Below are 18,375 nucleotides of genomic sequence, written 5' to 3'. Positions count from 1 at the left end.
TAAGACACATAAGAAACATGAAGTGAATGGGCACTAAGACACCTTGCGATAACATGTAATCATATTAATGTTATAATTAATGTGGGCTGCAGAATTCTTTCTGAGGTCACCCCCTATGATAAAATTTAGCTCCCTGTGGCCTACAGAATGACATCCCAAATTTACTATAGCATTCTCTGCTTAGTTTGGCTCTTATCTGTATCCTTTTCTATATTCTGCAGCTCTTATCTGGAATGCCTTCTCTGCCCATGTCTATCCAGCAAACTTCTATTTTTCTATTATTTTTCAAGACATACCTTTTTTGGGGCACCTGGGTGGCTCAGTTGTTAAGCGTCTGCCTTCAGCTTGGGTCATGATCCCAGGGTCCTGGGATCGAGCCCCGCATCGGGCTCCCTGCTCAGCAGGAAGCCTGCTTCTCCCTCTCCCACTCCCCCTGCTTGTGTTCCCTCTCTCGCTATGTCTCTCTCTGTCAAATAAATGAATAAAATCTTAAAAAAAAAAAATTATTAGAGAGAGCGAGAGAGCACAAGCAGGGGGAGTGGCAGAAGGAGAGGGAGAAGCAGGCTCCCCGCACAGCAGGGAGCCCAATGTGGGGCTCGATCTCAGGACTCTGGGATCATTACCTTAGCTGAAGGCAAACGCTTAACTGAATGAGCCACCCAGCTGTCCCCAAGACATACCTTTTTAACTCTGTAGTCAGAGGCAGTTCATTCTTCTGTGACCTTATAGTATTTGGTGTACACTCCTTTAATAGTATTTTTACTGTTTTATGGTTACTTGTTGCTTTCCTCTTCTCCCAGTATAATATCTTCATGAAAAGGAATACTCTTTCTCATTATCTTTGTAGCCCTGATACTAGCTTGATGATTGGCACATAATACTCAGTAGAGTGAATGAAAGGTTTATAAAAGTAAAATGAAATGAGTATGATGGTAGGGAACAGGAAAGAGAACTGGACATTATAAAGAGCTGTCTGTGCCTAGATAGAGATTTTCAGTGCCCTACCCTTCTCTCCTGCGGTCTCTAGGCTAGTCTTGGTCTTAGACTCCTTCCTCTCTCTTGGCTGTCTTTCTGCTAGCCATCATCCACTTAACGGGGACCTCTCTTCATGCTGCACTCTCAAATTCACTTTTTCTTCTTTCTCAGAATTGGGGTGTTAATATGTAAATTGAAGGATAATCCTGACCCTTCTGGGTTTTTTTCTTAAGATTTTATTTATTTGAGAGAGAGAGAGAGTGAGAGCGAGTGCACACAAGCAAGGAGGGGAGGGGCAGAGGGAGAAGGGGACTCCCTGCTGAGCAGAGAGCCCAAGATGGGGCTCGATCCCAGGACCCTGGGATCATGATCTGAGCTGAAGGCAGACACTTAACTGACTGAGCCACCCAGGTGCCCCCTGACCCTTCTGTTTGATGTTTACATTTTTAAAAGGCATTTGTTTGGGTGCCTGGGTATCTCAGTCATTTAAGCATCTGACTCTTGATATCAGCTCAGGTCTCAATCTCAGAGTCATGATTTCCAGCCCCACGTTGGGCTCCATGTGGAGCCTACTTTAAAAAAAAAAAAGGCATTTATTAATCTAAGTAAATCTTTTAATTGATAGAATGTCTAAGGCAGATATTTATCTTTTTTTGGTATTTCTTTTTTTTGTAAGATTTTATTTATTAGCACAAGTGAGAGGAGGAACAGAGGGGTAGGGAGAGGGAGAGAAAAATAATCTCAAGCAGACTCTGCGCTGAGCATGGAACATGATGTGGGGCTTGATCTCATGACCTCTCATGACCCTGAGATCATGACCTGAGCTGGAACAAAGAGTCAGACGCTTAACTGACTGAGCCACCCAGGCACCCCTAAGGCAGATATTTCTGAACTGAATTCCTTACTACTGCCTTTCCCCCTTGCCCTGCCCAAAAGAATCACCCCTAATTTTAGCAGTATATAGTAAAGAATTGTTGCAGGTTATTTATTAATTAGGAGAATTATATGATGCAAATGTTAGGAAAACACAACTGCTTTAAAGACTCAGTCATTAAGCATCTGCCTTCGGCTCAGGTCATGATCCCGGGGTCCTGGGATCGAGCCCCGCATCGGGCTCCTTGCTCAGCAGGAAGCTTGCTTCTCCGTCTCCCACTTCCCCTGCTTGTGTTCCCTCTCTCACTGTATCTCTCTCTGTCAAGTAAATAAATAAAATCTTAAAAATAAAATAAAGACAAATGGGTTGGAATTGAGAGAATAATGGGAGATGGAGACTTGGGGCTTACATTGATGTCAGCAGAGGGTCTTTTAGTTTTTCAGAGGAGTTCTGAGGGACTAATACAGTGGCAGTAATATTAGCTAAGAAAGAACAAAAGTATTTATTAGATTTGTTCCTTCTCCTATCTAACTTTTTGTTTTTGATAGGGTAAGGGAGTTACTGTGTATTATGTAAGTGTATATGAAATTGGGGCATCTGGGTGGCTTAGTCGGTAAAGCAGCCAACTCTTGATCTTGGGATCATGAGTTCACGTCCTGTGTTGGGTATGGAGCCTACTTTTTTAAAAAAATTAAATAGTATTAAGTTTCACATGTAGATGCTCAACATATTGGTTAAGCTTGAGAGAAAAATATATGTAATAAATTGGTGTGTACATTCTGGTTTTTAATTTATGATCCTGTTGACTTCCCTAATTATATTTTGTCTTCAGGTTGCTTTGTCTTGTTTGCCAGTAGGAGTAAAGGATCTGTAATTTAGATGTTTCCACATGGAAATTTTTTATCCTGTATCTTTTATCTGAGTTTTCATAGAACCTACAGGATTTCTTTGAGACTCTCAAAAGGACATAAATCATCTTTCTACTTTGTTAATAATATTGACTTGATTTTATGTCAACATCTGCAAAACTTATTCCCTTTATTCCTTCAAAAGACTAGCTTTTATCTTCACCTTTTGCAATATTACTACATAACTAGTCAGTTAAAATTGTTGCTGGGCTTTTGAAATTGGTTCAGTTCCTACACTTCAATGGCTAGAGTTTGAGAAGTTAGAAGGAACTAGATAGAAGTTGACAGTTCCTATTCCGTATTAGCTAAACAGTTATGGGCTAAAATGCCCCAGTATTTAAATCAACATGTGGGAGGTTTTTCTTGTCCATATGCCACATGCTCAAATATTTGGCACCATGGCATTAATCATAATAATAGACTGATGGGTTGTAGCCAAACAAGTTTCCACTTTAGTCAGAGGAGTTTTTGGACAAAATACCCAGGAAATGCTTGTGAGTCATTTTGTGAGTCAACTTCTCTACTTCAGATTTTCTGTCTGTTGCTTGTTTTGTCCTTTCCTTACCCCTTTAGGGTATCTATGTGTAGTCCTTTTTTGCCAATAAGATTTTGATTGAAAATGATCATTTGGTAAGAGAACATGTTTGTTAAGCAGATTTTAAATGTTTCTAGTTTTTAAGAAGTGAATGATCTTAATAACTAAAAACCAGTATTTTTAGAACTATTATGACCTAGAATATAAATTCCATAACTTGAGATTTTATGCTAGTTTGTCCAACTGCTAAATATGTAGGGGAATAAACCTGAAATAGATTGTTAGGTACTTATTCAAAATCATTAAGTAGTAACATAGATACATGGGAAAAGTTGTAGCATTATTTTATAACTGCAAGATCTATTTTAAACATGAATAAAGATTTGAAGGAATCTTGAAATAGTATTAGATTCTGTTTGAATTTTCTTGGTTCAGTTTTCTTTTATAAATGAAACATTAATTGTACTATTATGATTACTGTTACTATTGTAATTTGTGATAGAGTGCCAAATATTTGTGCATATTACACACAGTTGTCATGTAGTACTGATGATTGAATTTTATTTTATTTATTTATTTTTAAAGATTTTATTTATTTGACAGAGAGAGACACAGTGAGAGAGGGAACACAAGCAGGGGGAGTGGAAGAGGGAGAAGCAGGCTTCCCGCTGAGCAGGGAGCCCAATGTGGGGCTCGATCCCAGGACCCCGGGATCATGACCTGAGCTGAAGGCAGACACTTAATGACTGAGCCACCCAGGTGCCCCTGATGATTGAATTTTATTTTATTTTATTATTTCTTTTTAAGATTTTATTTATTTGACAGAGAGAGACACAGCGAGAGCGGGAACACAAGCCAGGGGGAGTGGGAGAGGGAGAAGCAGGCCTCCCGCCGAGCAGGGAACCTGATGTGGGGCTCGATCCCAGGACTCTGGGATCATGACCCGAGCCGAAGACAGACGCTTAACAACTGAGCCACCCAGGCACCCCAGATGATTGAATTTTAGAAGGAAAAAATAAATCTATATTGAATCCATTTTGGCTTTTTTTTTTCAAGTTTTTTTTTTTTTTTTGACAGAGAGCACAAGTAGGCAGAGAGGCAGGCAGAGGGAGAGGGAGAAGCAGGCTCTCCACTGAGCAGGGAGCCCGACATGGGGCTCGATGGGATCATGACCTGAGCCGAAGGCAGCCACTAAACCGACTGAGCCACCCAGGCGCCCCAATCCATTTTGGCTTTTAAATGGAAATCTCAGATCAGAGTGTTGGAAACAACTCCCTTTCTGCTGTTATTAAGAATGTCATTGGCACAGTGTTGTAAATAGGTAATTTGCCAAGAAAGGGACATACTTTTTTTAAATAACTTCATTTATACGAAATTCACACACTATAAAATTCACTCATTTAAAGTGTACAATTCAGTGGTTTTAATAATGTGTTCAAAGAGATGACGTACAACCCCAATCACCACAATCAAAATTTAGAACATTTCATCCTCCGAAAAAGAAACCCCATTATGGGCTCCTGGGTGGGTCAGTCTGTTAAGCAGCTGCCTTTGGCTCAGGTCATGATCCCAGGGTTCTGGGATCAAGCCCTGCAGTGGGCTCCCTGCTCAGTGGGGAGTCTGCTTCTCCATCTCCCTCTGCCCCTCCCCCCTCCTCGTGTGCTTGCTCTCTCTCTCTCAAATGAATAAATAAAATCTTTAAAAAAAGAAGAAAAAGAAGAAAGAAACCCCATTACTCCTTACTAGTCACTCATCATTGCCTCCCCAGCCCCACCCCATAACCCCTGCCAGCCACTAATGTACTTTGTCTCTATAGATTTGCCTTTTCTGGGCATTTCATATAAATGGAATCATATAATACTTGGCCATTTGTGTGAATGACCTCTTTCACTCCACGTGTTTTCAGGGTTCATCCATGTTGTAGGGTGTATCAGTACTTCCTTTTTATTACTGAATATTATTCTGTTGTATGGATATTTTATTGATTCATCAGTTGATGGACATGTGAGTCTTTTGCACTTTGGGGCTGTAATGAATAATGCTGTGTACATTTATGTATAAGGTCTTGTGTGGACATGTGTTTTCATTTCTTTTGGGTGTATCGCTGAGAGTGGAATGATTTGGTAATTCTGTTTAAACTTTTGAGGAACTGCCAGACTCTCCAAATTGGCTGCATCATTTTACATTCCCACTAGCAGTATATGATGATTCAAGCATCTCCGTATCCTTACCACCATTTGTTATCTATCTTTTTTATTATAGCCATCCTAGGAGTTTTAGGTAGTATCTCATTGTTATTTTGATTTGCAGTTCCCTGATGGTTGATGTTGGGCATGTTTTCATGTACTTATTGGCCATTTGTATATCTTTGGAGAAATGTCTATTCAGGTCCTTTGCCCATTTTTAAGTTGGGTAATTTGTCTTTTTGTTATTGAGTTATAGGAATTCTTTATAGTTAAAAGTCCCTTATCAGATGTAATGATGTGCAAAAATGTTCTCCCTTTCTGCCTGTTGCCTTTCACTTTCTTGATGGTGTCTTTTGAAACATATTTTTTATTTTGAATAAGAACAGTTAATTTTTTATTTTGCCAGTTGTCCTTTTGGTGTCATACCTATAGAGGAGTATACTTCGGATTAAAGTGCTTTACAGAAGATAACCCAGAACACACTGCTGGTGAAAATCACACAGTGTAGTTTTGAGTATTTAGCTATCTTAGTATATGTCAGCCAATAAGAAAGTTTTATTTTCCTTGTTAGTTAATGACTTGGAAGATAGGAAAGCTAACAGATGGTGATTATTTTAAATTTCAAAAATTCTTTTAAGTAGCATCTAAATAAATTACTCAGTACTAGTCTTCTAGCTAATATTTCTACAATTATTTGAAGTTCAAAGATACTTTTATAAATAAATATTTTCCTGAACATCAGGGGCTAATAGGTAGGGTTTGTTCCTAACATCTATCCATTTGTGTGGATTTAAATTATAGTAATAGCTGTATAGTACTGTTATGGATGTAGCATGATTTGCTTATTTTTAGTCTGCTCTACTTTTTTCTTAAATTGAGTTAAATCAATTTAAACCAGTTATCTTGATATACCACATGGTTGTACCAAGGTAGAATGCTGTTTGGTACTGGATTTAAAGAGTCTGTGGACCCTGACTAGAATTAAAATTTTAAAATCTGCAGTAACTTTTAAAATTAAAATATCATTTTAGCATCTTCCCTATGCTTTCATTAACTATTTAACTTTTTGTGCCCCTTTTTTGTATCAGGTACAGTGCTAGGTTCTGGAGATAACAAGGTAAATAAGATCTGATCCCTGCTAGAGATTTCATAATCTGTATGTAGTGACAAGTTCTGTGAGATATGCGTTATGTGTTGTGATGAAAGAGCAATGATTCCTGCTTTTAGTTAAGAAGATGGGATATATGACGTGGTATCTGAACCAAATAGTAGAACAGAAGAAAGAATAATGTATATAGAGTGGACATAGCAGAATCATGACACGTTTGTAACAGAAATAGGCCAGTATGAATAGAGTAGCTTGAGTCTGCCAGGGGTAGGTAAGTTATGAAGGGTCTTTTTTTTTTTAAGATTTATTTATTTATTTATTTATTTATTTGAGAGCAAGAGAGAATGGGGGTGGGGAGGGGAGAGGGAGAGAGAGAATCTCAAGCAGAGTCTCTGCTGAGCATGGAGCCAGACATGGGGCTGGATTTCACAACCCTGAGGTCATGACCTGAGCCAAAATCAAGTGTTGGACACTCAACCACCTGAGCCACCCAGGCACCCCCCAACGAAGGGTCTCAAATCCTTGCTAAGGCTTGTGAATTCAGAAACAGTGGAGAGCCATTGGAGGCTTTGAGCACATGAGGAACATCTGTACTTACAAGCCTAACTGATGGCAGTGTGGCAAGTGAATTAGAAAAGAGAAAGACCAGGGGCACCTGGGTGGCTCAGTCAGTTAAGCGTCTGCCTTTGGCTCAGGTCATGATCCCAGGGTCCTGGTCTCGAGCCCCGCATCAGGCTCCCTGCTCAGTGGGGAGCCTGCTTCTCCCTCTCCCTCCGCCCCTCCCCCTGCTCGTGCTCCCTCTCTCTCACTCTCTCTCTCAAATGAATAAGTAAAATCTTTTAAATAAAAAAAAAAAAAAAGAAAAGAGAAAGACCGGAGTTCTGAAGAACATTGGGAAGGCTGTTTGCAGTAGTCTACATCAGTGGTCTTCAAATCTTTGATTACTCATCCCCATTAGTTAAAATATGTTTGACCATGGACTGAACAATAAATAGATAAATAAATGTATATGCACACATTTAAAGTTTTTAAATTTATAGAAATGTACCACTATTCTAACATATTATAACTATAGAAAAAGGCAGGAAACAATATTTTGAAAAAAAATATTTAAAAATATATTTAATAATTTGAAATTTTCAGGTTCATGTACCAAAAACCTGATTGAATATATGCCACGCACTTGGACTGAAATAAGTTGCAACATGCTAAAAATGAATGAATGAGAGTTCCACTGTTGATTCTCTTTTTTTAATTGAAATATAGTTGACATACAATGTTATATTAGTTTTAAGTATACAACATAGTGATTTGACAGCTCTGTATGTTATGCTGTGCTCATCAAGACAAGTGTAGTTAACATCTGCTACCATACAATGTTGCTGCAGTACACTGTTAACTCTTATATGTTGCAGAAGTCCTATTATTCTCTTAGGGTTCCTGGTGCACCATATGTTACATCTGATCATCTGACATGGGCTAAGTGAAGACCTCAGTGTCAATCCATATTCATGAATGTTAATAAATCTTAATTTCTCATTATTAGGTGAAAATTAAATATAAATACTTATTTTTTCCCCTCATACTCTAGCATATCCCATAGCATCTCTGATATGTACTTTTCTAGATTAGAGGTAGTGTTTTCTAAGACTTAACCACCAGCAGTGGCAGTGGGGATGAAGGAAGAGCTTTAGATGTAACATTTAGAAGAATGAATAATTTAGCTGTGGAGGGAAAGGGAAGAGAGAAGAATGGCGTCATCGTTCCTAGTTTGTGCAATAGTGATGGCTTTAAAAGAAATACAGATGGTGAAAGGACCAAGTTTTTTATTTTCTGTTTTGGATATTTGGAGGTTGAATTGTATAAGAAACATCAAAGTAGAGAGGTTCAGTAGATTATTGGAAATAAGTGCCTAGAGCTCAGGAAATAAGTCAAGATAGAGATTAAGATTTGAGATGTGTCAGCATATACGTGATAGTTAAAAGCTAGGGAAAGTGAGCAGAATCAAGATAAGAAGATTGAGAATGGATCTCTGGGGATACTGTTGTTTTCAGTTTTGCCAGTGAAGACACTTAGATTGGAAAAGTAGGAGAACTAGACAAAGTATAAGCTGTTTCAGAGAAGGTAAAGAAAGGATCATGATTTTCAAGGATTGATCACAGTGGCAAATGCTAAAAGAAGCCGGGGTATAAAAGCTGAAAAGAGACCATGTCTTTTAAGAAGTCAGTGGTGGCCTAAAGGAGAAGTGTTCTAGAACAGAGCTGTTAGTGTAAGCCGGATTGAGTTAAAAAATGATTTCTCAATCTAAAGTAATCTGTCAGTTATCTGTGAATACTAGAAATGTTTACTCCACTGGATTAGCAAGTGTAGTTATATAAAATTATGAAAGAATTCATACCCGTGTTAAGTGATTATGAAGGTAGTTTTTAGTAGAATGCTCTGGTGTACTACAGATTTTATATTATAAACTACTAAAAATTTTATCTAAAGTATAGCACCTTTCTTCTGTACTCTGTGTCTTTTAAACTTTATCTTGATGCAGAAGTATTCATTGGCTACCTTCTCTGTTACTTATTGAAGAGTTATGAAGATAAATTCAAGGTTGGAAGGATACAAGGAGAGACTGCCAGCCGTTTTAGTTGTGTTTTATAAGCAGCCTCTGGGTGATTTTACCATCTTGTTACACCTTCACAGTCTTCCTTCTTTCTGTCTATACTATAGTGACAGATTAATTTATGGTAGCTATGAATACTAAACTAATGTGAATAGTCACTTTCAGGGGACAATATTATTTCATGTCTTCTCGTACCAACTAAAATATTTCCCATTCTTCCTTTTGGGAGCAGAGAATAAGCGATAACTAGAAATGAGATGAAGGTGGGTCTCTATGAGCATATAGAACAATTAATGAAAATAATTTCTTCTTCTTTTTACATTAAAATTTCCCTCTCCTACCATTTTTCTGCTGCATGAGTCAGGTGGTAAAGTGGAACTTACTGAAACCAATATTAAATTTTACTTTACAGTCTGTGCACCAGAGCTTGATGGAGTCAAAAGACTTGGTACCAGAATGTAGGAAGTGGTGGTTGAGGTAAGAGTGGGAAAGGTAGGCTGTAGCCCTTTGTAAAACCTAATGTACTCAGGTAGGTTCCATTTTTGTAGTAATCGCCAGATATTCTTAAGGATTCTTAAATTCTATCCCAAGGTTCTACAAAAATGCATCATATTATACTCTGCAAGAATTCTTTCCTTCTCAGACCAAGGTCATTAGTCAAAGGAAGCCACTAAAGATTGGCTACAAGTTCTTATCCCCATTTACTCAGATTTTCTTTCCCAAATTGCTTTCCTAAATACTGCTTTAGAAGTTAAAATACTTTGCATATTTTGGTAATTGTAATTTAACTACAGTATACACTTAAATGTTGTGCTAAGGGGCGCCTGGGTGGCTCAGTCGGTTAAGCAGCTGCCTTCAGCTCATGTCGTGATCCCAGGGTCCTGGGATCGAGCCCCATGTCGGGCTCCCTGCTCAGTAGGAAGCCTGCTTCTCCCTCTCCCACTCCCCCTGCTTGTGTTCCCTCTCTCACTGTCTCTCTCTCTGTCAAATAAATAAATAAAATCTTTATTAAAAAAAGTGCTGTGGGCGCCTGGGTGGCTCAGATGGTTGAGCGTCTGCCTTCGGCTCAGGTCATGATCCCAGCGTCCTGGGATCGAGTCCCGCATCGGGCTCCCTGCTCGGCGGGGAGCCTGCTTCTCCCTCTGCCTCTCTCCTCTCTCTCTCTCTCATGAATAAATAAATAAAATCTTAAAAAAAAAAAAAAAGTGTTGTGCTAAAATTTCTACATTTGAACAAAAGATCAAAGGATTCTCCCCCATTGTTATAATAAAAAACAACTGCACCTAAGACAAAGACAGTTCCACAACTGTGACATAGAAAATTCAGTTCACAGTTTATGTTAATTACCAGAATTTAGTCTCTGTATTAATTTACTTTGATACTAATACATTGTAGTGTGTCTGTTTGTTGTTTGGAAGACTTCAATATTTCAGTCTTGAAGTATATTTGTGAGATAATTATGCTTAAATTTTTATATAAAAATAGTACATATATTTGCTTTTTCCCCCAAAAGTACTTTCACTAATATCCCATATGGTCCCTGTAACAGCCCAGAGACTATTATCCCATTTTTATTGATGAAGGAACTAAAGTCAGAGAGGCAAGGTAACTTTCATAACAACCTAGTGGCAGAGTGGGACTAAAAACTCATGTCTACTTACTTCTCTTCCAGTGCTTATGTTAGCACATATAAAGGTTTCTCAAATTGACAATTTCCCAATTCAGATTTTCTTCATAATACAGTGAACACCTTTGCTGCTATCACTGAATAGATGACTAGATAAATTACTATTTTAGAGTTTTTCTTTAGTTCCACATGCCTGCCTGATGAACATTCTAATACATTACCCTTTGTCATGGTATCTTTTGAGATAACAAGTGAAAATTTGCAGTTCCTTGATTTGTCATTTTCTTAACTTGCATACTGAAGTTTCATTAAAACTCTAAATATAGTGGCGCCTGGGTGGCTCAGTTGTTAAGCATCTGCTTTTGGCTCAGGTCATGATCCCAGAGTCCTGGGATCGGATCGAGCCCTGTATCGGGCTCCCTGCTCCGTGAAAAGCCTGCTTCTCCCTCTCTCACTCCCCCTGCCTGTGTTCCTTCTCTTGCTTTCTCTCTCTCTCTGTTAAATAAATTAAAAAAAAAAAAAACCTCTAAATATATCAGTTACATCATCTTAGTGAGAGATTAAAGAGACATGATAATAAATGATGGTCCTTAGAAAAGCTGATTCTAACCTGTTTCCTTTTGAAACATAGGTTTTAGCAGTTATGAACTTAAAAGTAATATAATGATAGAATTGCCCAGTGTATGTAGAATTCTAACATCATTCTATTAAGGCTCTGAGAGCTTGAGTTCAATGTTTAGTGTAATTATTCATAAAGAAGTTTTTATATCTGATGCCATGATAAAATCTGTAGTGTTTCATTATTTGGTATTCTCCTCTATTTAAATTTTACTGTTAGAGGGGATTGCAGAGATTATTCATTTCAGCCTTCTGGTTGGCATCTTCCAGTTGGTATCTTCCATGACATAACTGCTCCTTGAGCTGTTCTAGCAAGAATGAACTTAGGTACTTTATAAGATAGTGTAATCCACTTGTGAATAATTCTGGTGCGAAATTTTTGCTCCAAGTCTAGCTCCTTGTATCTTTCCAATTATTTGTGAGTTCTGTCCTAATTCTGTCCTTTCATACAAGGTAGATTTTCTGCTTAGTTCAACAATATGACAGTCCATCAAAATAGCCAGAGGCTTCTATAGTTTTCTTTGAGTCTTTCCTATTCCAGACTTGAAGTCCTTAGTTTGGTTTATTTTTACTCATGTTACATGAATTTCTATCAGAAAAAAAAAAATTAGAAAAAAAATTTTCTATCTGGTTATGTTTCATTTTTTTAGGGTCTTAAATTTTTCCAAATTGAACAAAGGACTTCAGAATGTGAAATGACTATATAATATGTGACGGGATGGTTACATGCTTTATACTGGGCACTTAAATATATGCAGCCTAATTTTTTTTTAATTTTGAGGAAGCTACATCCCACTATTAGCTCATTCTGGACTTAAGAGTCACCTAAAGCCCCTTTCCACAAAAGCAGTGAGTAAGTTCACATCCTTTAATCTGTTCTTTTTGCAGTTGAGCTTTTTAAACAGAAATGTTTAGATTTTACAATTGCCCCATTATATTTCATCTTCATTGAGTTCATTATTGTAGTGTTTAGTAACATTTAACACACTCATTTGTTTTTAGCATACTAACAGTGTCTCCCAAGTACGTATAATTTGAGGGCTTCTTAACTAACAGGTATTTTATTCTTATTTACTATATGTAGAGCACTAGATATATTTCTTTTGTTTATGGTATTGATAGTTTGGGGGGACCACTTTAGAAGTTTATTCTGATTAAAAGTTCCCGTGAATGTCCTAGTTAACTTAGAAAAAGAAGAGGAACTTGCCCTGCCCCATGTTATAGTATTATAAAACACTTTAGTAATTGTGAAAACATATGATACTTGTTTAAGAACGGACAGATAGGCCACTGGGACAATATAGAGACTCAAGAGCCAGATTCATTTATATGTTGAGAACTTATAAGATAAAAATGGCATTTGATTTATTTATTTATTTTAACATTGCTCTCAAAGTCATGACTGTGAGATCAAGACCTGAGCTGAGATCATGAGTCGGACACTTAACCAACTGAGCCACCCAGGCACCCCAAAAAATGGCATTTTAAATTGATCGGTTATGTATAGACTATTTAGTAGGTGGTGTGGGACCACTGGCTTACTATATGGAGAAAAATAAAATAGAGTCCTTATATAACACTGTTTATAAAGAAAGACCTCAGATGGATTAATGGCCAAAATAATACAGATAAAACTATATATAGATAGATAACTATAGATAGATATAAAACTATATATAAATAACTATATATAGACAAAACTATAGTTGATAAAACACTTTGTGATTTAGTATTAGGAAAGTAATTCTCTCTTTTTTTAAGATTTTATTTATTTATTTGAGAGAAAGTGAGAGACAGAGCATGAGCAGAGGGGGAGGGGCGGAGGGAGGGGGACAAACAGACTTCCCACTGAGCAGAGAGCCTGACGCAGGGCTCAAAAGCATGAAACCATGGGGCACCTGGGTGGCTCAGTTGTTAAGCGTCTGTCTTCGGCTCAGGTCATGATCCCAGGGTCCTGGGATCGAGCCCTGCATCGGGCTCCCTGCTCAGCGGGAAGCCTGCTTCTCCCTCTCCCACTCTCCCTGCTTGTGTTCCCTCTCTCGCTGTGTCTCTCTGTCAAATAAATAAATAAAATCTTAAAAAAAAAAAAGGCATGAAACCATAAGGTGAAAAATGATTCATTTGAAGATACAATGTTAAGGATTTCAGTTCGATTAATACATAGATATTGTTAACAGGCAGATAACATTTGGAAGATATTTGCAGTAACTAAACCTGTTAATAAATTAATATCTGGACTATCAGGCTATCAGAGAAACTCCTTCAATTCAACAAGAAGACTGGGGCCCCAATAGAAAAATGAGCAAAGGAAACAACAGGGAATTAACAAAAGAAACAGGCACATGAAGGAATGCTCAAATTCATTAGTAATAGGAGAAATCCCAATTAAAATTTTAGTTTTACCTGCTAGGCTAGCAAAAAATGCAAAGTAGAGCTGGATAATACCAAATCTTGTCTGGGATATGGGGAAATAGGAACCTCCAGGAATGTAGATTGTATAGCCACTCTGGAGAGCAGTTTGGCCGTTCTTCATCATTTGGTTGATAAAATTCACTTGGACCTAACAGTTTTGTTCCTGGGCATATAGCCAGAGATTAATTCTCATACAAGTCCATAAAGGGATATAGTAAGAGATACTGCATTGCACCATTGTTTTTGGTGGCTGGCAGTTAAAGTCTGCATTGTTGGGTGAATGGATAGACAACATATGGAGCACTTTGCATCAATCAGAAACAATGAACTAAGTGTCCCACAGACATATGAATACATTTTAAAAACCTAGTGCCAGAGGATAAAGGAATATAAGCAAACAGAAGGATGTTCATCAAACACATTAGAAGAAATAACTTATTGGGAAGAAGAAGAGAGCTTAGGAAATGGAGGTGGAAGGAAAGAAGAGAGGTCTTGTACAGATGAATGGTTAAAATAAGCCATGAATCAAGGAGTATGATTAACTTAACTTTTTTTATCTGGGACATAAAAGTCGGGTTTGGGTACTCATTTGGCAATGATATGTAAGTTGGGTTGGAGAAGAAAAGATTAAAGGCATAAAAAACAAGAGACTTAAAATAATCCAGGTACTGGAACATGAGGTTATAATTTAGGATGGTGGTAATTGGGAATGAAAAGTAAAGGACTAATGTGAGAAATACTGCAGAGGTGAGGTCAGCAACTAATTGGATGAAGAGATGAGCCAGGTTTTGAATCTCGGTAAATGGGGAGAAGGAGGCCCCAGTAAAGAGGAGCAACAAATAGGATAACCAGAAAACATGGGGGAGATACGTTGAATTCAGCTTTAGATTCCATTGGAGGTTCTAGCAGTTTATTGAGGTAGATTGTCCACTGTTAGAACATTCATGAAGAATATAATGTGCTAGATATTGAAACAGAACATTTTTTATCTCTAAATTGTTTTAGCACAGCTATTTTAATCTCCTCCAACCATTTTGATCTTTAGAGTGGTTTGATTGGATTGCCAGGATTTGGTAAGCTTAAAGTTATACCAATTTACTGTTGAGTAAAAATGACAAAATAGTCAAAACATTCTGACAAATTAGATCTGTAAAATTTCACCTAAGCAACTGGACTTGATGATAATGGCTGTAGAAGAAAATTGTAAATGGCAGAAAATTTTGAAAATTTGTTTTGTATGTAAAAATGGATGTGAGTCAAATCTTTTTTGTAAAATTTACTCTAAAAGAGTCTTGATCTTGATTTAAATAGTTTCAGCAAAGTGAAATTGAAGAAGAGGAAAAATAGAAATTTTGAGCATGTAGAAAATTGCTCTTAAGTATCAAGTCAGCTCAATTATTTTGTATCAGAGAATGCCTTTTTCTCTCCTTTCTCTCCTCCCTACCCATAGGCTAGAATTGAAATTTTTTCCCCATTCTTTTAAATGTATTGTAAATTATACCAGTAATATGTAAGTATACTCTCATCATAATATATTTAGATTATTTAGACAAAATAAAAAATTGTTCTTCATTCCTTTCACCAGAGGTAACCACTGTATCTATTTGGTACATATCCTTCTAGATATCTTTCCACTGCTTTTACAAGTAATGTGTGTATAAAAATAAATGTTGATTTGTAGATATTTTGTATTATTCTCACTATAGTCTAATTTTTTTAATGTAAAAGTCTTGAGTATCTTTCCACGTAAGTATATATTGGACAAAAATGTTTGCTGGGGGAAAACAGGTTTCGGAATATTCTTACTGGCTAGATAATATTTTAAGGATGGGGAAAGGGGTTGAAAAGGATTGGGGGGGTACAAGTGTGTTTATTGCTCTCAAGAATCTCACAGTCTAGTAGAAGTGAAGTATAGAATAATTATAATACAGTGGAGTAAATGTTCTAATAGATATATGTACTAGGTGGTATTTGAGCACGGAGTGAAGAGCATCAAACTCTTTGATAGAGAAGTGCATGTGTCAGGTAGTGCTCAGAGATGGTAAGAGGGATTTAGGATCATTTTCTAAGGATAATATTTTGCAGGTTTACTGAGGCCCAGAATGATTAAGTAATTCACTGTATTCATTCTTTCATGCCTTTTGTGAAATTCATATCCCTTGCCAGAAATCAGTCTTTCTGGTATCGTAAGGTATGGTCCTGAAAGCAGTACCTTTATCAGTATGATTGTCTTTTAGAATTTTGGCAGCTTTAAATAGTGCAAGAATTACTTTATTTTGTATTTTGTATTTCATCATGCAGAGGATTATGTGAATCTATTTTTTCCCTTTTTTAGGGAGGTGGTTGACTCAATGGTTCAGCATTTTAAAGTGACTATATTTGGGGACCGTAGACCAGTTTATGATGGAAAAAGAAGCCTTTACACAGCCAATCCACTTCCTGTGGCAACTACTGGGGTAAGATGCATTCCTTTATTGAAAAGCTATTCTTTTGCAATATCTCCCTTTATTTTTTATTTTTATTTATTTACATTTTTATTTTTTGAGAGAGAGATTGAGTTGGGGGAAGGGGATCTCAAGCAGGCTCCACACCTATCATGGAGCCTGACACAGGGCTCGATCCCATGACCTTGAGATCCTGACTCAAGCTTAAACCAAGAGTCGGACACTCAACCAACTGAGCCACCCAGGCATCCCACAATATCTCCCTTTAAATGCATTTATTACCATTATATTATAGTCCATATATACATAAGAGTGTATTATTTATCTTTTTATTTTGAAATAATTTTATTTTTTTCCAGTTTTTTTTTTTAAGATTTTATTTATTTATCTGAGAAGAGAGAGCAGGGGAGAGGGAGGGGCAGAGGGAGAGAAAGAGGGGTAAGCAGACTCCCTGCTCAGCAGGGAGCCTGACGTGAGGCTCAATCCCAGGACCCTGGGATCATGACCTGAGCCGAAGGCAGATGCTTAACCCACTGAGCCACCCAGGCACCCCTTGAAATAATTTTAAACATACCGAAAAGTTGTAAGAATCAAAGAACTCATGTAGACCTTTTACCCAGATTCACTAGTGTTCCTTAACTTTTACCACATTTGTCTTATCATTCTTTCTTTCTTTTGTTGTCTTTATAGATATTTATATAGAGCGAGATACACATACATACTTAATTTTTCCTGAACCATTCAAGAGAAGGTTGCATGTGTCATGCCCTTTAATATCTATTTCCTAATATCAAGGATAAAAATCATAGTACAGTTATCTGCTCTGCTAAATTTTTCATCGATATACTTTTATCTAATCAACAGCCCGTATTCCAATTTTGTCATTTGTTCCACTGATGACTTTTAGCATTTTTCCCCCTCTAGTACAAAATTCAGTCCAGGTTCATGATTGTATTTAGATAACACGTCTTTTTTTGTTTTTTTTTAAGATTTATTTATTTAGGGGTGCCTGGGTGGCTCAGTCAGTTAAGCGTCTGCCTTCGACTCAGGTCATGATCCCAGGGCCCTGGAATCGAGCCCTGCATCGGGCTCCCTGCTCAGCGGAAAGCCTGCTCCTCCCTCTCCCACTCCCCCTGCTTGTGTTCCTGCTCTCACTAACTCTCTATCTCTCTGTCAAATAAATAAAATCTTTAAAAAAAAAAAAAGATTTATTTATTTATTTATTTGAAAGAGAGAGCAAGCACATGAGCAGGGTGGGGAGGGGCAGAGGGAGAGGGAGAGATTCTCAAGCAGATCCCCATTGAGAACGGAGCCCAATGCAGGGCTCAATCCCGCAAACCTGAGATCATGACCTGAGCTGAAATCAACAGTCAGATGCCTAACCCACTGAGCCACCCAGGTGCCCCAAGATCCCACATCTTTTTAGTCTGCTTTATTCTGGAACAGTTTCCCAGCCTTTTTCTTTTCCTTTCATGACATTAACATGGTAGAAGATTACAGATGAGTTGTTCTGTAGACTGCCCCTCAATCTGGGTTTGTCTGGTTTTCTCTTGATTAGATTCTGATTAAGCATTTTTGGCAGAAATAATTACACAAGTGTTCTTTCCTTATCAGTGGATCATATCAGGAGGCGTTAATATGTATTTGTTCCATTAATGGTGATATTAAGTTTGATCACTTGGTTAAGGTACCAGCTAGTATCTGCCAGGTTTCTCCTGTGAAGTTTTTCTTTTTTCTCTTTACGCTTGTGAGGAGATTTTATTTTTAATTGTGGTAAAATACACATAACATAAAATTTACCATCTGAGCCATTTTTAATGTACATTTTAGTGGCATGAAGTACATTCACAACCATCATGACTGTCTATCTCCATAACTCTTTTTATCTTATAAAACTGAAACTGTACTCATGAAACACTAAGTCCCCATTTTCCCCTCCCCTCAGCCCCGGCAGCCACCATTCTACCTTTTGTCTCTATGACTTTGACTACTCTCAGTGCCTCATCTAAGTGGAATCATACAATATTTGTGTTTTTGTGACTTATTTCACTTAGCCTTATGTCCTCAGAATTCA

The 18,375-nt window shown here is 37.5% G+C and overlaps 1 protein-coding gene across 2 annotated transcripts in view; it reads left to right on the top strand.

Annotated features, from left to right (window-relative positions):
• Nucleotides 1-18,375, top strand: part of AGO3 (argonaute RISC catalytic component 3) — a 139,880-nt gene that overhangs the window by 33,063 nt on the left and 88,442 nt on the right. Inside the window, exons 2-3 of one of the 2 annotated variants that reach the window (XM_078073418.1) lie at nt 9,613-9,677; nt 16,193-16,313. In XM_078073418.1, the coding sequence (XP_077929544.1) occupies nt 9,631-9,677; nt 16,193-16,313 (168 nt within the window). In that variant the 5' untranslated portion in view covers nt 9,613-9,630. The remainder of the gene's footprint in view (nt 1-9,612; nt 9,678-16,192; nt 16,314-18,375) is intronic. The other variant, XM_036108125.2, reaches the window with a different exon arrangement.

Source organism: Halichoerus grypus, chromosome 5, assembly GCF_964656455.1.
Source record: "Halichoerus grypus chromosome 5, mHalGry1.hap1.1, whole genome shotgun sequence".
NCBI classification, from domain to species: Eukaryota; Metazoa; Chordata; class Mammalia; order Carnivora; family Phocidae; genus Halichoerus; species Halichoerus grypus.
Note: the sequence above shows the minus strand (reverse complement) of the source record. Positions and strands in the feature narration are given on the sequence as shown.